General features: G+C 40.1%; 1 protein-coding gene across 1 annotated transcript; it reads right to left on the bottom strand.

The window, feature by feature from the left end:
• LOC124156840 lies at positions 1–26,707 on the bottom strand. Its single transcript, XM_046531337.1, has 7 exons — positions 26,258–26,707; positions 25,933–26,174; positions 9,801–10,162; positions 8,167–8,443; positions 5,539–5,856; positions 4,779–4,943; positions 1–810 (listed from the first exon to the last, which is right to left on the bottom strand). The coding sequence occupies exons 1-7, from the start codon at positions 26,295–26,297 to the stop codon at positions 529–531; spliced, it is 1,686 nt and encodes a 561-aa protein (XP_046387293.1). The 5' UTR covers positions 26,298–26,707; the 3' UTR covers positions 1–528.
• Between the last annotated feature and the right edge of the window lie 70 nt (positions 26,708–26,777).

The following is a 26,777-nucleotide window of genomic DNA, read 5'->3' as shown; positions in this document are numbered from 1 at the left end:
TTGAGATCAATGATTTCTCTTTTATTGAACCTTTATTCCCACAAAGTGAAGCGAAACTTGCATTTTTTATGGCAATTTTATTTCCTGTGGATGTCATCATTTGTTTTCACACATTTATCATGATCAATGAGATATTACGCGGTAAGCATACAGAGTCTGAGCAATCAGATTCATAAAATTGGCAACCGAATCAGAAGTCTTCGGACGTGACCTCAATTTACTAGTCGCGATCCCGTATGGTCATTCAATAGTTGGTTAGTATACTCGAATTCAATGGCCGAGTAGACTACTAGCTACTGGATTCGTTTGGATTTTAGACTGGAAACCCGTACAATGTGATCACTGCCTTTGAGAACATGCTCTAGAGAAGCTACTCCGGTTGGCATCCACGAAATGTAAAGCCAACAGATCTCGTTATAAGAATAAATAAAATAATAGAATTTGATGAAGAAGCCGCAAAGGCAAAGGGAATCACGATAAAAGGGAATCTGCAAACAATAGGCATGATTGCATAATTGCGTTCGCAGATCAAATAAGCAACTCGTCAGAAGTGAGCTTCTTCGCGACGGCGTGGAACTGACGGTCTGAGAGGAGGCGCCAGGGCCGGCCCAGGGCCCGCGACACCGCCTCCTCGGTTGCCTCGTAAGAGCGCGCGCAGCGCTGCACCGCGACCAGGGTGTCAGGAAGAGCCGCGGGAGGCCAGTCACAGCGTAGCACAACGGCATTACGGCGAACCACGAGATTCCTCAGGCAGGGCGCAGTCTCCGCCAAAAGCATCAGCGTCGCCGTGGACACGCGCTCGCGAACCACCTGCGGAGGAGAAGAGACAGAGAGGAAGGCTCAGCAGAGGGCGCTTGACCTGTTGATGGGAAGATAATATTAACGGCTCCTCGAAGAGTATTGCTATTCATACACTCGCATCAGAGACCAAGCAATGGCGTGTATGATCTTAGGTTTTCCCGGCGTATCAGTTGCAGAAAATTTTCTCGGGTTTTCCACCGGTTGATGTCGTCCATGTCTCCCGACGTTTCGATCTGCGATTAACTGATCATCCTCAGGGGATCTTCCATCATCACGGTTCGGAAGATCCCCTGAGGATGATCAGCAAGTCGCGGATCGAAACGTCGGGAGATATGGACGACATCAACCGGTGGAAAACCAGAGAAACTTTTCTGCAAGCAATGGCGTATTCGATTGTCACCGATAGCAAAAGCGAAGAGATGGATGCGGTTAGAGCTGGGAGGTTCATGAAATACTTTGCATTGGTTCACGGTTTATAAAAAGAGTCGTTTCACTGTGGTTTACAATTTTTTTCAACTGCACCAGTTTTTTTGGGCATAAACATTCACAATAAAATTTTTTCCGTAAATTCTAGGCAGATGGTAGGCATATGCAGTAGCGGATACAGAAAAAAACTCAAGGGGGGGGGGGGGCGCAAAATATATCTTGAGTTGTCATTACCGTTAATCGTAATAAAAAAGATCAAGTCACCGGCAGAGTATAAGAAAATTTTTATTTGAAGTGATTATACACATGTAAAAGACAATACCATCGTACGATATAAAAGAGTTACAATTATGTTTTGCAATGTTCGGCAATACGGGCGGACCCGCAAAGAGGGGGGGCGCCCCTCATCTGTATCCGCCACAGGGCATATGCTAGGAATGTGAATGTTTTGGAATCCGATATACTTCGCTGGACGCAGTTCCATGACTGGAATGGCATGGTAACATGCAATGCCGTTTTCAGAGAGGGACTTCAAACCCTTCTTCCCCCAAATTTGACAAACATATTTTTGATACGTATTTTAAAAAACGATATATTTTTGAACTTGATGAAAGTAATGAAAATGAATGCCCTCATTACGGGAACAAGGTTCACAACCGCTACACCGCTCCAAAGAAAAATTCAATATTCTCCCTAATGGCTCTAAAAAGTTTTGTAGTGAAAGTGATTTAGAAAATAAAAGCCTGCAGTAAAATATATTAATGGAAAATATAAACAACAAATGACAAGGTCTTGACAAGGGCAATGATTTTTTAAAGTCTGTTTTCTAAAGTTTTTAAAATTGAATCTGCGTACCGATTCTACAAAACCGAACGGGTATACCGTAAAACCGCCCAGCCCTAATTGCGGTAGTAAAGTCAGAGTAAATGTCTCTCAGAAATCCATTAATGGCTGATTATTATACCTTAGGTCCTTCGCTCTTGTGCTGAATATGATCACAAGGTTTCTCCCTTCCAAAAATGTACCCGCACAAGGTAGACATCATATAAACGATTAGCCTCTTATAGAAACTTAGTTTGAGACCCCTTTGCGCTTTTTATTGGCTGACGAGACAGCACTGAAATCAACCCGGCTTTCGAACAGCACACAAGCAGCTGAAAATATATGCATCCTTTGGGATGGAAGATAAAAAAGCCGTCTCTCTACGAACTTATGCAACGGTTCAGTGAGAGCTTCTCACCCTGTGGTCGAATTTCTGTTAATCGACGCCACATCTGGAAATCAGAAGCATCAAATACCCATCTACCATGAGATGAAGCGGTGTGCGAGGATTACAATAAGAAAAATGTTGTCCGTTCTGCTGATGGTCGTTACTGTGTAAGTCAACAATTTTCACGATCTATATCTTTTCCTGACCAACTATGAACAGCTGGAATCTGCTTGCTGCGGACAGAGAGAAGAATGCAGGTACTTTGACGAAGGAATGGCACAATTTTCATGGAAGAATACGCAAAAAAATAATATGCAACGTGCACGGTAGGACTTGCTGCGTAAACAGTCCACCTGTAAAGTCTCCTCACCATGGTGGTGTCAAACTAAAAGAAAATCCGTAGATTAATGCGGCTGAAATGCGCAAAAATAATATGTTCTTGAACGATTGCCTTCTCCCAGGCCCGAAACATGCATTGAATTTAATGAAAATGACTGTTACATGGATCATTTTACGTGTTTTTGTCGCTCATACGGTGAAAATGTATTGACAGACATAGTTGCATCCACAAGATACGGACCACCAGTATATTAAATGGCGTTCTTCCAGTGGTCAACCCATCCAGGACTTTCGTCTGAAATCTATAACGCATGGGACGGTTTCCGCGCAAGATATGACCATCAGTACGTACCAACAAACAGGAGATGACAAAAAACGCCGGTATTCACAGGCAGCAAATGCAATCAAACAAGTAGATGGTTTTGAACGTTCTTCTGAAAGAGATTGCACTGCCACGGTCCGTATTGTTGTTTACTCCAATACCCGGTTCAACGAAACCAGACCGATCATCACGGAAACTAAGTTGCCAACCATCTTAACTCAGACGATTACTAGGTGTGTGAGTTATGAGGGAGGGCTTTTTACAGGGAACATAAAATACATCACTGAACGAAAGTAAAGAGAATCAATAGCATGAAAAATGGTAGGGGGTGATGTGACAATCGATTTGCGAACTAACTTGATTGATGCGACCACAGGTGGACCTCTGCTAAGGCCATGCCTACCGAGATTTTACCTCTCGACCTTCTCCCCCAGCTACATGGTGGGGAGGTGAAAATAGAATGGGTAAAAGGAGTGAATACCAGCGCCAGTTCTCAGGGGGATACTTGGAATCGGCAAAAGTGTGCATAAGGGTATTGATAGCAATTCATTTCAAGACAGGGATAGGCACAAAAGGAAGCCGTAGCAGTGGCGCAGTGTAATGACATTTACAAGAGGCAAAGATGGGATTTCGATCATGAAGTGGACAACTGTAAAATTTAAAATGGCATGAGTGCACGGTAAATCGTGCCAGTGTGTTAATGGTTACCTTATTTAGAAAGGGGATAATATGCAATGGAATGCGTACCAGTATGTCGCCAGCTGCATGCATCAATGAGAGCACAGATACGTAAAATGGTATGCCTACCAGTACATAGACATCTGCACCATTTAGAAGGAGGGCACTTGAAGAAGTGTTATCTACCATTTTGTCAGTAGCAATGAATGTTAAATCGGGATAGTAATATATGAAATACGTAGCAAAGGGTGGATGGCTTAGACAGTTAAAAGGGGGTGGGGTAGGTAGATATGGAAGCCATACTAGGGATTGGTCTTCTGTATGAGTTGACTGTGGTGATCAGTGGCGCAGCGAGGGGGGGGATAAACCCCCCCTCGCTGCTCCACAAGGGGGAATTGGGGGATAAACCCCCCCCCCCCCCCAGAGCTCAGAGAAATTTTTAAGTTTAATCCATTTTACTTAATTGGATTGATATTACTAATAGAATAGTGTAAGGATTAATAAATTATCCCTCAGAAAGCCGAAAACTCACCATTTTGAACCATTTATCTTAAAATTCCGCGATTTACTATTTCGCACCTACCGCTTATCCTGGTGGGTATTCCATACCCCCACACACCCCGGTATTAGTTGCACCTTAACCCCCACCCCCCAAGCCTTAATTCCTAGCTGCGCCCCTGGTGGTGATTGGGGAAAAAGACTGCGCATCAGGAAGAGGATAGCTCTATCTGGTATAAGATGTATTGCTGTAGGAATTAGCATGATTAGACATGGAATTCGTAGCAGAGTGTATAGCTGAGACAGTCAAAAGGGAAACAGGTGGACATGGAATATGCCCTATGGTTTCGATAATCTTATCATTTATTAGTGACATGTAAGGCAAACCATAAAGTGGATGGTTATGTCAGTTAGAATGTGGATATAGGGAGAAGCCGCGTACAATGGTGAAGATAGCTGCTGCAGTGAGTACCGGATGAAAGTGAATACAGTTGGACTGCGTACCAGAGTGTGGAGGGCGGGGCATCGCTTGCAGACGTGCAGTAGAAGTGAGTCGGCTCTGTCGTGGAAAGTTCGCGGGCCGCGGAAGTGCGGCAGTCCGGTGTGGCCGAACACTTCCAGGCTGGTGCCGTAGAGTTCAACCATCGTCAGCACTGGCACGATCGACACCTGCAGAGAACGAACATACACCTTCAATGTTCCTCCAAATGAAAGGCTGATTGCGGTGTTCGTAAATTCCGGCGGTAAACACCATTCTACCGCCTCCATTCATTACGATGTTATCAATGCGATCAGTCAGTGGCTTAGCCAGGAATTTCCTTCCAAAACCAGGGGTGGAGAAAATGGGTATTAAGAAGAGGGTTTTAAATTTATTTTAACACTTTTCATAATCGACAAAACTTCATTTTACAAAATCTTTTAATTCGTGATATTTCAATAATTTGTTTTCTTTTATAAAGCAAAGTAATTGTGTTCAAATATTTCAGGGGGGAATCCGGACCCCCCCACTCGCTAGTGGACTACTGACAGGCATGTGATGACATACGGCAATGCCTACCTGCCCTCCTGAAGTGGCCCGGAAGGAGGAGAATGCCGTCGTATTCGGCTTATCAATTCAAGAATGCCCAAAGTGCGGAGGGGACAGGGAAATGAATCGGCCCTGACTGTTTGATTTTCACTTCTTCAGGACCATTTAGGCTTGGATGTGCCGAACCATCCTTTTGGCAGGATCACTGAGTGAGTGAAATGCGGACAGGAAACTTGCCTGTGCGTACGGTGACTCATAAATGACGCTGGCAACGGGAGCACCCTCTTGCCACAGAAGTTCCCTCCTGCGTGCCTCATCCGCCGCTTCGGGCTCTCCTTGTTGGCGACGCCACTTGCGGACGCCTTCCTCAAGGCGTAGGTGCACGCGCAGCGCAGGGTTGTCCTGGCGACAGCGGCGCCACACGCGGTGGTGGACGGGGTGAGCTGATCCGGGAGCGTAGAAGCGGTTCTGAAGTATTTGCAGGTGGCGCAGTTTGGTCTTCCCCAAAAGCATCACGACGTCTGGACCGATGTTTTGAGGGCTGATGACCAGTACCTAACGAAAAAATTGAAATGCCACACACACCAAAAAAGTATTAAAAGGTTATTACATTTATTCGACTCGTACAAAACTAGAAGCAATGTATTATCAAGATTGAAAACTGAAGAAGAAGAACAATAAGTGCTTAGAGTCACAGCCTTGCCTTCTCTTAATACGGACATCAAATAAAGACGTACGAGTCTAAGCCAAGTTGAAGTAAAATAGTGCTGGAGTCTTTCAGATCTAGGCTATTGAAATAGCCGCAATAAAGGCAAATTTCAACATTGATGACAGACAAAACATCTGGCAGTGAGCGGAGGAGCCAAAATCGAGGAGATTCAAGCTGATTGGGTGCGCAGGTCTTCCTGAAGACTGTTGGCATCCAAAACAAAAGATATTGCCCGCGTTGGCGTCATAATCAACATGCAACGTTGCAGCAGTACCCGAAAGACAAGGGTATGGTGATACAACTGCATAGCAGAAGATTTAAGTATGAAGAAACGCGCGATTACGCAGATAGCAATTCAGCAGTCAAGGATATTTGTGAGAAGAAACTGATAGTCGTTTCGTCATTTCTACAAAAATATATCTGGATCATTTTCTTCATAGGATGATCTACGATTACTCTGGAAACACTTGATCTGGTTTGGTAAGTTGAAGCCCTCGTCGCCCTAATGTCAGGGCGGAATTATTCCATCCCTTACCATCCAAACCTTTTCCTACCCCGGAGGCGACGGCGCGGCGGGCTCCTAAATCGAAGAGGCACCTTCTTCCCTATTCCACTCATCAACAGTAGAGGTTTGGGCATAAAAGTCTTTGACTTTTGAGCTTGGTCTCAGGAGTGTCTCCTCTGGAGCCCCAAGGGTTTAGTTCAAGTCGCCATCTTGCCCTTTCTGAAATCTTGCCGTGACATTGACAACACGAAACAGAGTGTAAAAGTTCGTCCCTAATGTACAGGCGTGCATTGATCGTGGCAGTCCTCCTCTGAGGTGTGAACGTGCTAGGACATTGCCCCGGAGGGATAGCGTAGCAGGGACTGTGAGAGAACAGGATTCTCTCTGTAATGCAAATCGTCCTCGGCAATTACTTGATGCCAGGGCCGGATTTATGATTTGGGTCGCTCGGTAGAAGCCCGGGAGGATCATTGTTTCAAGGTTTAGCAATTTGTAACGTAATGATAGAAAATTCAAGTAGCACAATTTTTAGTCAATTTGTTAACAATGAACCAAATTGAGCTCTTCGACCTCCTAAATACACAAAGAGCTGCGCGGGCAACTCGTGTTTCTGACGACACCGCTTGGCGTGCCACTGGTTGCGTTCAGAACTACATCAACAACGCCAACGGATGAAGTGACTTTTATCAATAGCGTTAACCATTTATTAACGTCGATGTTGATGAATACAAGCTAACAAAATAAAACCCAGCCTCATTTCGAATCCCCATATACATAGTGGTTTTTTTTCTGTTATTCTTATTTTGTGAGATTTACCTCTAAACTGGCGGCAGGCTCTTGTTTTGTGGGTGGCTCAGGGTTGGCGGGTAGCCCAGGTCCCCGGCCCCTCCCTTTGATCCGGCCCTACTTGATGCAACCGTGATACGCAGCTGAGCCTCAACTTAAAACATAGTAGCTCTTATTTCGTGATGCAAGGAAGTTTAGTAACAGAGTAAAATATTATATTTAACACGTATTGCCATTTCACATATTTCATATAAGTTTTACTACAAAGAGATGGTTTCGTTTAATGAATGTCACTCGAGTTTGATCACCTTCTTAAGAGAAAGTGGAGACGTATATTTGAAGATTTATACTTTCATTCAAAAATAAAATTTCCCAATGCCTTTTTCTTTGAACTTTGTATGACCAAATAAAAAGCTCTGGCAAAATCCGTCTCTTGATCGTGCCGCTACGCAGTGTAGCAATCCTGAGGATTGGGCTATGGAACCCTCGAAATGCTTGTGGACGGAAGAAGAAGGAGGAGGAAGAGGTCGAGCGTCAACTGCAAATCCTTCGTAGCCTCTGTACTCGACTATTGCATGGAGCCACCTTACAGACTATAGCCATCTCCTTGCGATCCAGTTGTTAGGGGAACACCCACCGCCTATAAGAGTCGCCGCGGCGCGACAGCATCCACTCAGGCGGTTCAGTTGGAAAGGGCACTTCGCTTCTTCCATTGAAATTTAATGGCCAATATAAACTCTGGCACGTGAATGTCGGAGATAGTATTCAGCGGAAGGTCTCAACCGGTCTCAAAGTATATATGTTGTAACTTCTTTCTCTCTACTTTGGGACTCTTCTCCGGAACTGAACGTGAGTGAATCCTTACCTGTAGGTTGACGAAGACGCCCGCGTGCAGCAGTTCGCTGTGGTGTCGAGTGACGTTGACGATCGTAAGGCGACGCAGAGTGGTGGTGGCGACTGCGCATACGTCGTCCAGCAGCCTCTGACCCTCCCGCTCCTCCAACAAGAGGTCCCTGAAGCTCAGGGTCCTCAGGCCGGGGGCCACATCAAGCAGGAGCCGTTTGAGGGCCTCCAGCAACCGGCCGCCCGTGCCGAACACCTCCGGGCCCCTTTGTCCCCGCCGGGCCTCGAACGCCGCCACCCTGCACACGAGAATGACAGGAAATAGCACCTCGCTCGAATAATACCAACCATTCTTGAGTCAGGCATGGCGCCTCATCTTATTCAGTAGTACACGAAGGCGGTACATGATGTCAGGGATTCGCCCAAATTTGCCTGATCGGATTCGAGCTTGATTCAACTCGCGACTCCCACGGGGCGCCACTGTGCGCCTATGAGGGTTCAAGTGGGTCATCGTAGGTGTAGGGCGACGAGCGAGAGGTCAAGAAGACGAGAGGCCGCATTCAACGAACAGAGTCTTAGCTTCAGTTAACAAATCTGAAGAGTTATGTTCCACTTTCTTCGTAGAAAATATCATTGTTAAACGAAAGGAAGAGAAATTAATAATGAAATGACTCTGAAACCAGTAAAAAAAATCGAAAATTACGGGTCTCAACGATACATGTATGAACTTTTTTTCAATTTTTTTCTTCCATACCTGAGCATAGAAATTCTGGGTAACCGTCTCATTGTTCTCCTTCAGAACTAGTAAAAAGGTGAGCATAATGGAAATTGTCTATCTCCATGGTCAAATATACATAGAGATTGGGAATTCATTGTGATTCCACAAAAATTTTATTTGTTTTTCCCCGAGCGGTTTAAACACGGTTTCATTATTAACAGAAATACTCTCGTAGTATTTGATTTGAGCGTTGAACCTGATCGAAATGTACCAAATAAAAAAATGAACAAAGTTTCGATTAATTCATTTGACCGTGAATCCAAGTTTCCACAAAATTAACTCACCAACTATTACAGATGTGTCTTCCTCCAGCCATTGGCAGATATTAAGGTTGATAATGTCTTTCGTGCCTACGTCATTCTTGGCCTCACCCATGGGGGAGTGATCCCGTTTTTTGATTGATTCGTATAATCTCATCAGCCGAGACCCATTTCACCATTAAAAATAGTCCCAGCGGCGCGAATGCCCCCGCGAGCACAATCGAAATCGGCTGAACCAAGCCCGCGGAGAGGGACGCGGAACTTTCAATTGCATTGAACCAATGAAGCCAGACCGGGCCCTCCGAACCAAAAGTTTTTATGTACTTAAAATTCACATGTTCGTGCAGTGCAAACATTTTTGACTCCTGTACTTTAGCTTCAAAATCACAATGCCATCCGAATTATTCCGACCTAGAAAAAAATGCTGAAATTTTATTCCATTTCCATTAATTTAAATCGAATTCAATGCCCAAGATTGGCGGAATGCGGAAATTCTAAGCTTGATTATGGGGTAGAACTCAGCGGTATTGAGATCTGTGCGGCTTCATAGAATGGCTTCAATCGAGGGTCAACAGTCTGGAATAGCACTCCTATTCGAGATGCAGAGGAGGATCTCACCTGGAGGCCCGCCGGCGTGCTGCTTTCTGTTTGGGCGTCAGATCTTTCTCCTCAACGACTGGAGAGGCAGCGGCTGCCGCAGCTAACATGGCCTCGGACACGTCGTGTCCTCCAGGTCCCGTGCCCCAGCGACTCGCCGTGCCCTCTCCCATGTCGCACGAAAAGGCGAAGCTCAGGGAGCGAATGTTGTCGCCGAAGCCAGAGGCTGCTCGCGACGTCCCTCTGTTCTCGATGAAGTAGGCCGCCATGTTCATGAACTCGTACAGGTTGTGAAAGTTGTACATGGGCAGGAAGACGAGTGCTTGGATGTGGCGGCCGATGCGAGCGAAGCATAACTGGGTTCGAAGGTGATCCAGGTCATGCTACAAGAGAAAGAATGAACGAGTAGTAAATACAGAATTCGTAACATGTACTGCAGAAATGTCAGCAGGGCAGAGCGTGTTACTGTTCATCTATTAGAACAAATTTCGCATCGGTTGCATTGGCCTTTGCCTCCTACGACTTAGGCGTTTATTCAGAATTTTCATGTATCCAATAAGGTTCCTCGTCACATCTCATTGAAGGCATATGCTTAATGCAAGATTTTCGATGCAGCGGTTGTTAAAAGCAATACAATAATAACGATTATACAATTACTCTGATTTTGTGGGAAATCGAGCATTTCATTATTTAATTAGTAGCGACATTTAGATACAGATGTGGATTACTGGCATTACTTGCGATGGTAAAAGGCTGTATGCGTAGCACAGTGGGCGGAAATCGGAAAAAGCGTGTTATATATAGAATTGAATACATAGAAGTAGGTATCTATTATATATAGAAGTTCCCGTGGAAATACCCCGTTAAGATCGTCAAAGGCTCCGCTCCGCGGTGTCATAAAACGACCGATTTCGCAGTATAATCCTGGGGGTCAGGGATCGGAGAGTTAAGAAGGTGTAAGTCTCAGCTGGTGTCTTTCTGGTAGGTCTTTTTGTATGAGTCCCAGGAAAACAACTCACTTTTTCGAGGTTTGAACGCTTTTAATAGAAGCATGGTCTTCGATCGCATCCAAGGAAAACGAAATAAACTTCAATGAAACGTGCATTTACCTCGGCTGAAAATCATCCACTGTCTTCACCATAGACTATTTGAGAATCGGTGTCTTGAAGCAGAACATAAAAACGGTGAATGCTGAGCGTTAAAACCCATACAGTTTCAATAACCTTACCACGTTGCAGCTAATCCAACTCCCGACGCGCGGAGACGAACCCTGCCGCGCGATCGAAAAATAAATGCTATTTCCGGCGTCGCAAATTATTTCAAAGATAACTGCATAAACACCTCAAGAAATCTTCAAAAAATGATCTCATATAAGTTGCTTTGCGTGACTTTGCCGAAAATCTATTTGAAACTCTACTTTAATGTAAAACTTTGTCGAAAAACAGTATCCGCCATTTTGTAGCTGCATGAAAAGATTTTATCAATAATATTCTTTAACAATACGGAAAATCAAATAAAAAATACCATGGCAACAGATTATGTGGTTTTTTTTTATTCCGCAGGAATCCACCTATAACATCACCATCTACTTCATTTGGAAGATTTTCAGAGAAAATTGAAGACGGGCGTTTTTATGGAAATTTGCTCACGTTTGAGCCTCCGTATCTCAGTAGCGGGTGGGATCTATGTCAAATGAAGTACTTATCTATATATTTCAATCATTTTTTAGTATGCCTGCGAAGTTTCAAGTTTTTTTCAAATAACTCAAAAAAAAGCCATTTTGTAATTTTGTCCGGCTTTTTCCGATTTCCGCCCACTGGGCGTAATAAAGAAACTTCGTATTTCTACTCAATTTTTGTAAAATAAATATCTGTTTAATTTGAGTTTGTTTATCAAGTTTAATATTTGATTTATCTCAAAAAGTAGGATTTTCTTAATTAGATTTATAATTTGGATACGCTTAATCCCATCAGAATCGATCCAGTGGTAGTAGAAAAAAGTATATTTTAATAATTGAATTGTTGCTAGTAAGATTTCAGATAACGAATTACAATGTGGCCGTATCCACCGGCTACTTCGGCAATGGCGTGGGTGCAGCCACCAATGAAGCGAGGATGCCGACGACGACTTAAGAAGCCGACGCGGTGCACGCCGCTATTATGTAAAGCATGCAGTCATCAATCCAAGCTTAAGAAGAGGAGACGTCAGGAGTGATGAGGCTAGGAAACTCAGTTACCACCCAATCAATAATTAATTTGAATTAATTTCAACGCTGCGTTCATATTGCATGATTTGTCAAATATTATGAATTTACAATTTTTTGTGATTAACCTTTTAACATTCTGGAAATTTGTAAACATTTTTCAATTTTTTCAATTGTGAAATTTTAATTTGATGAGAGGTGTTAGTCAATTAAATGTTTGATATGCATTTCAATGATAAAAACGACAAAAATAACATTCCAATAATTGAGCCGTTTATTTTGAAAGTGGCCTAACTCCGTTCAACAATTTTTTCCGGTTGCCATGGTTATATGTTACAACTTCATGTTATTTATCAGTAAAGCATTTCAGGTTGATCATATTCCGAGCAAATACGATAATTCTTGACACATAAGTTTTCAGAGTTGGTTCATAAATTGAACCGTTTTATTTGAAAGTGGCATAACTCCATTTATACTTAAATCAAGATAATAATAATACATCATTGATAATGTCTGAAGGCAGAGATGAAGGTAATACTAATTTCTTAGCATTTAACAAGTTAACCTCAGTTTTTGGACAACTTTGTTAGTTAAATAACCAGTATGTTTAATTAATATAAAACTTAAAATTTCATACTACATTTTAGAAATTATTTCACCCACGGGAAATAATAGAACGAGGCCATGTAGTTCAGAAACCGAAGAAGAAATAGTAACTAATGATTTGAAAAAATTCGATAAAGAAGCAGAATAATAGAAATCTATTCGCCTTCAGAGGATGAAGATACGATTATCAATGGAGAGAAGGTTGATAGACCATGCACCCAAAAAGTGCGAAAAATGAAACGGAATTCAGGAAAGAGTTCCAAAACAAAGAATGCCGTCGCCGGAATGGTTGCCCAAAAAACTACGATGAAGAAGAAAGAAAGAATATTTTTAAGAAGTTTTGGGGTTTGGGAGATTTTCATAAACAAAATGAATTGCTTTACGAAACTGTTGAGCACAAAATTATAAAACGAAGACGTTCAACAAACGGAAACGGTTCGCCAAACGGAGTTTTAGGTATTTGTTAAATTCTAAAAACGGAAAAGTTCCCGTCTGTAAAAAATTCTTTCTGGATACTTTTCAAGTACGTGAAGGACGCTTAAAACGAGTATTAAATTCTGCAAATGTTGGCGATTTACGTGGGATGATGATTGTATCATCAAGAAACTTATCTGAGGAAGCGAGAAAGCACGTTCAAAACCATATTAAAACTTTTTCTAAATTTGAATCCCATTATACCAGATCTCATAATCCTAATAGTAGATATCTTCTTCCAGATCTAACTCTTGGGAAAAAGTTTAATTTATACGAGCATCATTGCGAGGAAAACAAAATAAAGGCCGTTAATGAGTGGTCTTACAGAAAAATATTAAAAAAATATTTTGATTTACATTTCCACCAACCACGCAAAGACACATGTCAAATGTGCAACTTATTAAACATCAAAATTAAAGCTTCGAATGCTGATGAAGAATATAATAAATTTACAGGAGAACACGATGTCTATTTAAGACTAGCAGAATCAGCTATGAATTCACTGAAACAAGATCAGGAGCAAGTATCGCGTAATTCAGATTATTATTTCGCTTTCTCGTTCGACTTGCAAAAAGCATTGCCCTATCCTAATTTGACTACCTCAGTAGCATATTACAAACGCAATATGTATGTTTTAAATTTGGGTATTCATAATTTTCACAAAGATAATGTATACATGTACCTTTGGGATGAAACTACTGCATCCAGAGGTGCTCAAGAAATTGTTTCATGCATCCCAAAACATGTGAAAAATTTAAGAAGTGAAAGACACATTATAGCTTACAGTGACATGTGCGCCGGGCAAAATAGAAACATTAAAGTGGCTTTAATGTGGTTAAAAATTGTCCAAACTTTGGAAAGTAATGTGGAAATCACTGATCACATATTTTTAATATCAGGACATTTGAATTTAAGAAGTGAAAGACACATTATAGCTTACAGTGACATGTGCGCCGGGCAAAATAGAAACATTAAAGTGGCTTTAATGTGGTTACAAATTGTCCAAACTTTGGAAAGTAATGTGGAAATCACTGATCACATATTTTTAATATCAGGACATTTGAATTTAAGAAGTGAAAGACACATTATAGCTTACAGTGACATGTGCGCCGGGCAAAATAGAAACATTAAAGTGGCTTTAATGTGGTTACAAATTGTCCAAACTTTGGAAAGTAATGTGGAAATCACTGATCACATATTTTTAATATCAGGACATTCTATCTATCAAACATTCTTTTTTGCCAAATGATAAAGATTTTGGCGTGGTAGAAATGCCATTAAAGAAAAATAATTTACTGTTCGTTCCCCAATTCTAAGATTATTAAAAAGTGTCGGAAAGGCAACAACTTTATTGTGAATGAAAGGGGACAAGAAGACTTTGTATAAAAAAATTATTAGAAGACGCAATTTTCAAAAGGGTAAAGAATTCTAATGGAGAACCAATAAACTGGTTAAAAATATGTTGGATTTGTTCTGTTAGAAATAAACCGTATAAAATTTTTTATAAGACATCAATGAATGAGAATTAAATTTTTAAGTTCTGGACTTATTACCACGTCGGGTTAGGCCAAAAAGTTCGAAAATATTGTATTGACACTGCTGTATAAAGGTATCAGACAAATTACAACAGCAAAATTCAAGGACATAGTTAACCTATTACGATATATACCACCGGAACATCATGATTTCTTCAAATCTATTTCACAAAAACAATAATTGTCTCGTAATAAATTTAAGTTTTGTACGTTATGTCGTTAAACATGTTTTGAATTGTATAAATTAAGCATGGTTTTTTTCAATTTGAATCATCTTAAATTATATTGAATAGACTTGGGCACATCAAAATTTTATGATGAATCTGGCAGTTAATTTTGAAAGTGGCCCAACTCCATACTTGATAAGAAAACGCATATTATTCACTCAATAATTACCACTATTTTATTAGGAACTATAAATTTAACATCCTTAAACACAATTAATCAGTATGACTCATTAGTATCCTATAAGTATATTTTTAAATTGATTGTAACGCAAACCCTTCAATATCACAATTTGAAGATAAATGGAGTTAGGCCACTTTCAAAATAAACGGCTCAATTGTTTTATCATGCTATGAGAATCCAAAATGGGGAACTTGCATGAATGTTTTTTATTTAACAGACGGACAAAATTATTCTCTGAATTCAGCAAAGAAATCTGTATGTAAATCCGAGTTTTCCTTCGCGAGATATTCAATGATTAATACAACGAATTTTAAAGCACTCCAAAAACTCCCTCACCCCACTGCTGAAGAAGCCTCGATGATGTCATCTGTGCCGAAACATCACGTGAAGCAATTGTTGTGATTGTTAGTAATAGTTGCCAGCAGTTGCGAGAGCTTCGTTTGTGAGACCGTTTGGTTATTTTCAAATTAAAGCAAAATATCCGTCGATAGAGGCTCGAAAGCCCTCACATTTTGTATTAATTATTTATATTATAATATTAATACCTGAGTAAGGGCATAAAATATAAAACTGGAGCAGTTCAGGGATGCTGACTAACAAAAAATATTAGTTATATGATCAACATTAGAACCCTGATAACTCGGATCTCGATATCTGGACACTACGGAGAAAATCGATAAGCCTGGCATATTTTTTCCTCACACCCATAACGAATTTTTGAGGGGGCTCGCGCCCCCTCAGGCCCCATGGAGTCGGTGCCACTGAAGCAGTTTAGCCAAAAATTTTATAATACCGTTAATAGGAGCCCAATAAACCCAAATAATACCGTTGTAGGAGTCTGAGTCACGGCCGTTGGAGGGGGATACGTTAATTGTAAGTAGATGTTATCAGCGGCATCTCATTCAATTATGTAATTCAAACAATTTGGGTGTTTTATAATGTCCGCTACGCTTTTATATACTATAATTTCATCAATTTCTTCGTAGGTACGGAAAATTTGTCGTTTAGGTCCGATTGTGCTTGTATTGTTAGGTGAATTCCAGTCAATGTAACTTTTGCTCGCTGCTTGGAGATTTCTACGAACAACTTTTGAGCCAAAATAGAATTAATTTTGAACGTGACAACTCTCGTTAATCTACTGCTGATAATCACAGTGGCAGTGGCTGTATTGCACAAAGTTTGACATGCTGAAAAATATCGGCCAAGAGTTGTAATTATCAGCGTTCCATCGTGATTGAATTGTAAAAAGTGCTATTAAGCTATCGATAAATGTCTAACAGTAATGTAAAAATTGTCATTGGCGTGTTTACCTCCGTTGTTCACCGTAGATATGACATTTCACGATCAAGCTATCAAGATAAAAGCTGTATGTAAAGTTTGTTTGTCTAGTATATCAGCAAATAGTAATGAGAAAAGTTACTTGTACCACTTGCGTGGGCTAATTGAAGACTTTAAAGCAGTGGATGAATAGTGGTTTCATCATAACGAGCTCTATGATTGTAAGTCGTACGTGATGAATATAAGAATGCTGGTGACTTCCAGTTTTTGATAATTGTATTTGCCTATTTCCCATTGTATTTTTATGGTATGTGCCACCATATCGTTTATGTGGATTTGCCCATATTATTGAAATGCGTTGTAGCTTGTGTGTGTGTGTGTGTTGGCAGCGGAACCGATTCGCGATCTCACGCGTGAATTGTGTGCAGACTGCTGCTGTGAATTCGTACTCGTGAAACCAATGAAATGGTGAAACTCTCTCACATTATCATGGAATAAACGTCTCTTTTCACAATTATGAGTGCATGTCTAGTGTTTCTTTAACTGTCCATTGCATTTCATAGATAACTGCCTAACATTTTTTTTCATTATAATAGAAAGTGCTTTTCTCGTGCTCTCTGAATTGACATTAGCTTTCCAAACCCCGCTACTTACTTGAAAAGAATGCAGAGCAACAGATTACTTGTTTTTTCATAGGAGTTAAGGGTTTTTTTTCTGTGATTAAGGCTCTCCAGCTAACTATTCGTGATGGATTTTCAGCATTTTCAGCAGGAAGAGAATCGGACCACCGTAGGACGGATAGGAATACCTTTTCCGCTAATGCAGCGTTACAAAATTCAACAGCACGGCTCGTAAGCTTACAATCGTTATCCTCCAATATTACAAGTTTCTTTTACGTCACGTATTTCCACCGACGTATAGCATTAATTTGTCATAACAAATTCCATGAGGGGCGTGGCATCAATTTCAGGTGGACTTTTCGAACGAGCGGCAACGTTATCATCCATTTTTCTGATTACTGAAACATACGAGGTAAAACGTTTGTACTTCATCATCTCGATGTCGCATTTTTAATATCCAGAGCATTAATCGTGGCACCATAGCAATAGGAAAATTTACCCAAGAATAACAGTACATACACAAGTGACGATGAGCGGTTAAATCCTCCTTCAAAACAATGTTTACAGCATGCCTCAGAGTATTTCCCGACCCGACAGTAACTCTTAAGTCTATTGCTGGGTTTTCTCATACTTACTCATCACCGCATACCCACTTAGATGAAAACTGGAGCATAATTATGAATTTATTGATAAGCTATTCGCTACTTATCACATAAGTCACTAAGTTTTTATTAAGTTTCCTTTTTGACGGCTCATCAACATTTTTCTCCATGAATACGTGATTTTGAAGCCTTGAAAACTTTATTCCCGGCGTTCCATCGAATTTTCACATCACAGGCGGTAGTTTTAGTGGTGATATAAAAATTGCAACACAAGTTATGGTTAATTTGCCACAAAAATTATAGTTCATTTACAACATAAATTATTAGATTCATTGGGCACAGACAAATATGAGAAATATCACAATACTAAATGGCGAAGGAAATTTTAAATGGTTCCCTGGAGGAAACATGTTTCGTGCTGATCTCACCGATGCCGATATATGCATCAAATATTAAGCATATCTTTTATGATATGTGGCACCGTGTGGTGGAAGTTATGAACATTGGTTAAATAAGACATTACAATATTTCTGCAGAATTTATTTTCGCACGATGCGTTTTGTTATTAATACATAATACACCCAAGGGAAAGAAGATGAAAATGTAGCCAAAATAATATCTATGATGTTCTTCAGGCGATGAGATAATCTTTTCTTTTCAAACTTTTTGTTAAGTGGACGAAAATTTATCATACTCATGTATCCCTCTTGTTACTTTCATTTTCTTACATCCCTTTGTAAAGCCTTCTGTAAGTCAGTGTAGATTAAAGTAATGTAGAACGTTGGCCTTAATTATTAATACTAATTGCTGCCCTCGACCTTCGTGAGCGAACGGGTGAAATTTATGAAATTATAGAACATGTTATTATATTTTTGCGATAATTGTAGTTTAGTTTTAGGTGTTATAGCGAAAAAAAACTCATAAATATTAAAAATTTTAAATTAGCAAAACACAATCCGAAAAAGGCAGTTCTCATCGATAGGAATAATCGAAGTGGTTAGCATAGGCACTCGCCCAGAATTGTGTATATCCCAGATCGATTCTAGTAGAATGCAAATGATTTTTCTCACTTTTGAAATAAGTACACTTGCGGGTGATTGCTTAAAAGTTAAGTAGGCAGTGAGACAACTGGTGTGAAATTTATCACTACTCAATATCAGTCTGTATCAAAGTATATTATATTTTCATAGAATTAATGAAATTGTCACCAAGTTCTGCATTTATTTTCTATTAAATAGTACAACGTAACCAAACAACCGGAAAATTCCCCGATTTTCTACTTCATTTACCTTTTTACTTTCACTTGAAAGTTGTTACGGTATTTCCAAGAGTTGGAATTTTTTAAAAGCATTCAGAAGAAATATATATTTCATACATAGGTAGTAATATAATGCATATCGTTTCATTTTAGTATTCCTCAACAGCTAGTCGTCAGGCATAATAAGTATCTACGTACTATGATTAACCTCACCCTTGCTATGAAGAAAATGAAACAAAAATGAAAAAAATTATAATTCAAAATCTATCATTAGCAATTTTTTTAACTCTGGCAATGGGATGTCGAATAAAAATTTGCAAATGAGAGATATGGAAGTAAATTGATATATGTGGGCACTTGTAGGAAGAATAAATAGTTGTAAATTCTGCTATTTTCCATCAATACCGTCAGGTAACAGTAATGGCACAGCACTAGCTTATATTTTGCAAATCAAGCATATGCTGAAATCACAATAACCTGATTTTGATCCTATAGTGAACCAGGACTTCTCGGGAAGTTCACGCAAAAGGTCTTTAGGGGGAAGAGGGCATCAATCATCATTCTTGTCCCTATCCTTTTATGAGAGTAATTTATCGATGTACAACATAATAGACAAAGCCATCCTATGCTAATTCTGTAAGAAGCATTTTCTTTCCACCGAGTATATAAATTATTATTGGTCGTCTCCTATTTCACATGCGTAGAACTATATTTCTTCCAAGCCTCTTAGGTATTGCGTTTCCTAGTAAAGGAGGCTAGAGGATGGGCAATTGATCTTGATCGTAATCAAAAAGTAATTCGAGACGGAATTACCTCCAATGTAGTTCAAGTGACACCAAGGGTACTACAAAGAAGCGTAATCGGTCCCCTTTTGTTCATCTATATGCATTAAAGAGGATGTCTGCTTGTCTGTCCACAATGCATTTCCATACGGCTACATGGATTTCAATCAAAGTTAGAGCGTAGATGCATCTCAGACATCCAAGACCCGTAATTCTACTTCTGGCTATGCCCGCGTTTCCTTTGCGTCGTTTTCTCATTACCATTTGTTACGTCACGTCATACGTCTGTGGTTGGGCATCCTGCCGTATAGGCACACCTCTTGACACTGTCAGAGGGAAAACATTCCTCGGAGGATGCAGCGCTCAACAATTAATCCTTTCGGTGCAAACCTTTTTGCTTAGTTTTTGTTCACACGAAGTTTTGGGTCTACACACGTAAAGACACACATTACAAAAAATGTTGCGGAGCGGGGTAAAAACTGTACGTGCACGGTATACGGAAATCGTTTTTTTCCATTGTTTGCTATTACATATGTCTACCATTACAATACCTGCTTTGTTTCTTTACCTAAAAATCCTACCCAGTGACCATGAATTCAGTTTCCCATTTCTCTGGATACTATCCTTCCCGAGCAACCACGGGTGACATGCTAGTATTATACATTAAGGACCTCTGCTCCCGATTCAACAGTAAAATACGTATATTTGCTGCCTAAACCAAGGGCGTACCCAGGATCAAAACTAGGGGGGGGGGGCAAGCCATGGTTGTTCAAGTTATAGGTAAGATTAAAGCATGGAAAAGGTGAATGAAACCAACGTTTTAAGGAAACTGTAACAGCTCTTTATTAGTTTTTAAAATTATTTGCTTGAAAAAATATTATTTTCTTCAGACATTTGCGATTTTTACTTCTTGGGGGGGGGGGGGGGGGGGGCAGCTGCCCCTTGCTGGGTACGCCCATGGCTTAAACTGTCATCTATCGAGAAGTTAGTGACCACTCTGTGGAATTACATCATCGTAACTAAACAATCATCCGTGGAGTCAATAATGGGGAATTGTAATTTACGCAGAGGAAATTCACGGCGGCTCATTCCAACGGAAATTGCAAAGGAATGCTGCGCGTTTCATCAAAAACTGTAACAGGCGCACCGAAAGCGTCACACAGATGTTAAAAGAATTCGGCTGAGTGCAACCGAACTCCTCTCTGGTGCAACTAGAGACTCCCGGGCAAAGAGCAATGCTTGTTGATTGCCTTAGCATTGAAGAAAGGGGATATCTTGCAGAGAGACACGGAGAACATCATATTAGAACCTCACTACATTTCCAGGTTCGACAAAAACGATGAATCAAGAGAAATATTTTGCATTTTGATTAAAAAATATATATTTTCATTTAAACCAACCTGAAATATACTTCACCTTGTTTGCAAATAAATTTACTTCCAAATTAATCTGTTTGTCATCTGAAATTAACTATGAATACGAAAACTAACTGAACTTGTACTATAAATGAGACGATTATCTTCGGGTTTGCTGTATAAGTAATTTTTTCATTAATAAAATTTAGTTATTCATGCTTAGGGCACCATTGATAAATAAAAATATGGTTTTCACACACTATTAGCAGTAAAAGCCTTCTGTTGATGATAGGATTCCTTTATCAAATGCTCATCCTCTGAATTTCTCAGTGTTCATTTCTGCTTTTCTAGTTTAAGCCCTCTGTTATATCACAAGCTTACTGGACTGTTGTCATCTTTCAAGACTTTTGAATAAAAGTGCATTAAGTCAATAAAAGACACCTCTTCAGGGATTAGTGTCAGACGTCCTACGCCCAACACCGATGAAAAAAGTTCACGTTCAACACCAACATTTCTAGAAAATTTAGGTCGATTGATTTTTTCTAGAACTGGGGTCCATTTTCCCTCCTCGAATTGTCATTTCCATCAACGAGATTTTTTTGTAATCATTATAAAATTAAAACTCGGTTTTTTGTGTATTGGACGAAGAATCTTTGCAGTAATATTAGGTTTAATTTGAACAACTATGCCGTGATAACTAAGATGCACAGAATTTTTAAATTTGAAAAAGTACTGACTTGGCCAGTGGAGGATTAAGGGGGAGGGGAGGAAACGACCCCCTCTCAGGTGATGGTGAAATAGGGAGGAAGGTAACCTTTTAGTTGGCTCTCCAATGCCATTTTTTTGTTTCACCAACTTGACGAACTATGGTTGAAGAATATCGGAGAGGGTCCAAAGTCACCTCTCTTTCAGCACACGCATAATCGCTCAGAGGTAGAGCATACCACCTGGGCGCAAGCGGGGCCAACAAATCCCTAACCAACCCAACCAGTCCACCGAAGTCCTTAGGTAACCCCTCCCCCCTTGACAACGATTTTAATGCGCCCCTGAACTTCGCAGTATCATTTATATATTACGTCAAAAGGGTTGTGTAATTATCGCCATGTTCTTAGGAGACCACAAGTTTCAAATCGGAAGGCGCATAAAATATTATGGACCGAAATAACTTACGAAGACGTGGCAAGGACGAAGGATTAAGGGGGAAATATGAAATGAAAGAGAGGAAAAAGTCATTGCAGGACTGTGTTTTGATGATGCGAAGACAAACACAATAATCCTTGAATAAATTGGCAAGATGAATTTGTCCAACGTCAACAAGGACTTAAACTTTCAGTTAATAATACATAAATATTTACTCTTTTTGGAGCCCTCCTCTTTCCTAAATGCAAAACATTAGGTAAATTGATGGAAACCCGAAGAAACTTCACCCAACTTATCCGCCAGAAAAGCACCAAATCCGAATAACGAACTCTTCCAACACGTCGAGTTCTAAGCTCCAATTCTAGCGTTTGCCTCCCCCTGTCGTCATCGTCGGAAAAAATATTTTTTTTTAGCAATGCGAGGACATTAATTGGTGTCCTATTCATCCCTCTCCAAGACGTGATACCAACGAAAAGAATGAATGTAGGTAAAACAGCCCAGGGGCGCAGCTAGGAATAAGGCTGGGGGGGTTTAGGTGCAATTAACACCGGGGTGCGTGGAGGTATGGAATACCCACCAGGATAAGCGGTATGTGCGACATTAAAAAATTGCGGAATTTTAAGATAAACGGTTCAAAATGGTGAGTTTTACGGCTTTCTGCGGGACATTTTACTAATCCTTACACTATTATATTAGTAATATGAATACAATTAAGTAAAATGGGTTAAACTTAAAAAATTCTCTGAGCTCTGGAGGGGAGGGGGTTTAACCCCCAAAACCCCCCCTCCTTGCTGCGCCACTGAAACAGCCCCCTCTGCAGCACTTTCTGATCGAACGAAGACGAAATTTGAGCCATCAGGAAATTCGGTGAATTTGTCATTTATAAACCTTTCTCGGGCGCTCTCCCTCATCGGCAGCACACGTAACTGATATTGCAACACAAATGAAACTCCGTAGACAAATGTTATCATTGTAAATTCCACTCCATTGCAGAGGTTTTTTTCGGAAAACCAAGCTTTATTTTTAATGAAGTGGGTAGCTCTCCGATACAATGTAAATTAAAGACCAAGGAAGATGCTATTCCTTCTCAAGACATGGAAGAACTACGAACAACAATGCCCGAAATCACCAACGACAGTTTAGAGATTAAAAGAGTATCATTGCCAAAAAATTAACTATTTGGCCATTGTGGAAAAACCATCCAGAAGCTTGAGATTATGCATTTGCCCAACTGAGCTATGCCTGTCTATCATGAGGGATTTTTCTAAGGTCCTAGCACAGCTGTCAGAACTACTTGCAAGTATACACCTATACTTAATATTTACATGAGGAATCACTGATTCAATGTTACTTATCAACCCCTTTTAACTGTTATAGGAATCCCATAATTTCCCACAGTGCTTCAGGAAAATTTTAATGGACATTAAGAATTTTTAAATTACCCTATACGAATAGTGCTGATGCACTCCCTGAGAGCTTCTAAAGTCCAAATTTGAATGACAGTGACTATAAAGTATCTTAAATATCAAATGCTACAGAGTAAGCTAATTAAAATCCGGAGGCTAATATTGTTATACCACAGAATAGGGACCGTACCTATTCCACAATTATACTGTGTGATGCATTTCAGGCCTGGCTGGGCCTGCGCTCTCTTTGAATGTAGTAAATAGGGTCTGCTCACATAAGATTCAAAAGTCCTACTTGTAGCAATAGGAACTATTTTAAGAAAAGCAACTTATTGCTGCACAATTTGCTGCCACTAAATTTCACCATTAAACTTTTGCCTGGTTTTAAAATGGTTCAAAGTGACCATAAACACCAGCTAAGTTTCAAGCCGAGGCCAGTCCATCAAAGTGGCACCACTTAATTACAAATTCTTAGGTTCAAATTATTAAAAACCAGTATAAAGAGAAAGTTGCAGTGAGAGAAAAGAGAATTCTTCCAAAAGCTTTTAGGAGAAGAAAGGACAACTTAGTTGGCTATATTATGAGGCATGATGAAAACAGTAATGGATGGACAAGCGGAAGGGAAGAAAGACGAAGGACGGCCCCGATTGAGTTGCATAGACCATGTTATAAAGGATGTAAGAGAGAAGAAATACGCTGCTGTGAAAGGGCTAGCAGATGGGAGAGAGGAATGGAGAGCTGCGTCATACCAATCTTAGGATGGTTGACTAATAATGACAGTCAGTATAAACTTACCTGTTTCAGAGGTAATTTATGCATTTTGTGGGTCACCTACCTTGCTCCATTATACATGATGAAGTGTTGGATGACCATCAAATGTTAGACATGGTTTACTCTGAAAGTAAGTATCAACCTATTTCCTCTAAACTACCAAAATTAATCAAAAAATTACCCAGTGTCATCCAAAATACTTCTGAACTGCAAATCTGAATAGCCAATTCGTGTCCCCAAACAGTGCACCTTGTCAAAAATTACAATGCTATTTTTGCACAGAAAATGGCTTTGTATTCCTTGGTAATAAAATGTGGCACCTAAGTCTGTCAGGCTTGAAACTGTCCCAATAAGGTCACAACGGTATAAGAAAAACCCAAGTAGCTTTCTATGGCCTTCAAATTCTGTTGATATAGTTTATATATTACATTTTCCTGGGAGTGATAATTTTGTAATGCAAACCTTAAGTTGACTTAACTCCCTGATTTAGAACATGGGCCTCCTACCATACGTAAAAAATAGAATGAACATGTTGGTGAACAACTAATTATAATTGATAACTCAATTCTAAATGGATTCACAAATGAGAGCTACAATCTCACAGTGCCTCCTGTGTTATATATGCTCAACAAGATTCAATTCTCCTCAATGTCATGAGCATCACTGTAATCTAGAAACTATGGTGAAAACCAGCAATCCCAAAGACCCCCATTGAAGGTCCGTCTGAAATGGGAATTTAAACATGAGATCTCATCTTAAACAAGTCATACAGCTGGTATGGATAACAGAATAACTAATGTGTTGTGGACTAGTTCCTATCTCAGCTATTGGTCAATACCCAAATTCTAACAATTTTGTCAGCACTTTATTTACTTAATAAATAAGGCTTATAGCTTCAGAACAAGACTTGAAAGTTCTGATTTACCAGGTGGAGGAAAATTATAATCACGCAATGAGAAATGAGGTGAACTTTTAAAAGAGACATGAGATTTTTTTCAGGATAGTACGTGATAGTGAGTGCTACCAGAAATGGAAGGTAGGAGAGAGGGTACACAGTAGGAATCCATAACACCAGTCTTCAATCCCACTAAAAATAAGCAGGGAGAAGACAACCACCATGCACCTGAGGAAGCTTCGTGCTAAGGAATTTTTGCTGAGAGGCAACTTGAACTGGACCACAGTAATAATGCACAGACTGCTACTTGACCTGCACTAAAAAAGGGCATTCAAAGTGAACGACTTATTATTGGAACATTTACTGGCAACCACACCACTCATGACAATGCTCATCCAGCTACCACAACGAGTGGCCACATATCTAACATAAGCCACCAGTATAGCTAAGTATAACCAGGCCTTCATGCTCGACATAATTGAGACGAATACTGGCAGTATAATACTGATACAAGCTTCAATATTAGTGATCAAAACTTTGATGCCTCAATACAAGAGTCAATCGCACTCTTTAAACAATGCTCGCGCATGCGACATGAGCAACTTCATCGGACAAATTGTTAATACAACACAAGACGATTATGGTTCAAATGCAATTACGGCGTATTAATGGAGAGTACGTCAATTCTCCTCTCTTAACCCATTCACTCTAGATCTTCAACTTAGATGCAATGTACTCGTTAAGCGCTAAGTAAATGGCAAAGAAATGGTATTGCTAGTGTTAGTAGAAATCAAAATGTCAATCCAACACACAGCAATACCTGCCAGCCCATGTAATAGTTAAATTTGCGCCTGGTTAAGGTGTTCTCTTCGAAAACAAATCTGGACCATACGAATGGCAAATAAAATGCAGAATTCCATCGATGGCAGACCATTGACGCGTAGTAGCGTTCTCTCATTGTCAAGTAGGAAAAGATTTTCTCCAGTATAAGGTCGGGGAGTAATGACCAGAAGCTGTATTCTTCATCATCATCCTCTGGTCTATCGGCATCAATAAAGGATTCTAAAATAGGAGGGCGCAATGGTAGGTAGCACAACTTTAACAAACACTTAGGCAGTTTGCTACTATGTAAACATTTTACTAACCCTCGCTGTTGTCGTCCACTCTCCAAGACGCCGACTGCATAATAGTTGTCGAAAAATTACAACTTTCCAACTAAACACGCTGATGAACAACGTACCGAGCCCCAAAACTTCCTTATTTGAAATGAATAACAAAATCCCCAAGAAACATCCCGAGACAGTTTTTAGTACACCTTAAACTTGTAATAGAATTGTTACAACTCAGTCCTTGCGTGGTGATATCGGACGAACTACAAAGAACATCCACCCTTATGAAAAAACATCACAAAACAATTCTGACTTAAGCTGGTGGCCACATTTTCTTCTTGGTTTTGAGACTGTCACTTATCTTATAAAAAAAAACCTGAACACCCTTGACGGAACGAACTTAGAGAAGCTTCCCTCAGTTCGGCTGGTTCATTTACGTAAGGGACAAAAATAAGCATTCCCACTACCACCACTTCAGTGCACATTAGTGTGCGACTGGCGTCTGTTTTTGAAGTTGTCACAACCTCAGATCATGTAAACAGTGGATATTCGGGCC

Source organism: Ischnura elegans, chromosome 1, assembly GCF_921293095.1.
Source record: "Ischnura elegans chromosome 1, ioIscEleg1.1, whole genome shotgun sequence".
NCBI lineage: Eukaryota > Metazoa > Arthropoda > Insecta > Odonata > Coenagrionidae > Ischnura > Ischnura elegans.
The sequence above is the reverse complement of the archived record's forward strand: the minus strand, read 5'-3'. Positions and strand labels throughout refer to the sequence as shown.

Bases quoted from the DNA above. Each gene is read 5' to 3' on its own strand.
- LOC124156840 (XM_046531337.1), bottom strand. From the start codon at position 26,297: ATGCAGTCGGCGTCTTGGAGAGTGGACGACAACAGCGAGG. The intron at 26,175-26,257 runs GTTAGTAAAATG...CTCCTATTTTAG, and splicing joins AGTGGACGACAACAGCGAGG to AATCCTTTATTGATGCCGAT. The intron at 811-4,778 runs GTACGCAGTCCA...TCTCCTCCGCAG, and splicing joins GCCCCGCCCTCCACACTCTG to GTGGTTCGCGAGCGCGTGTC.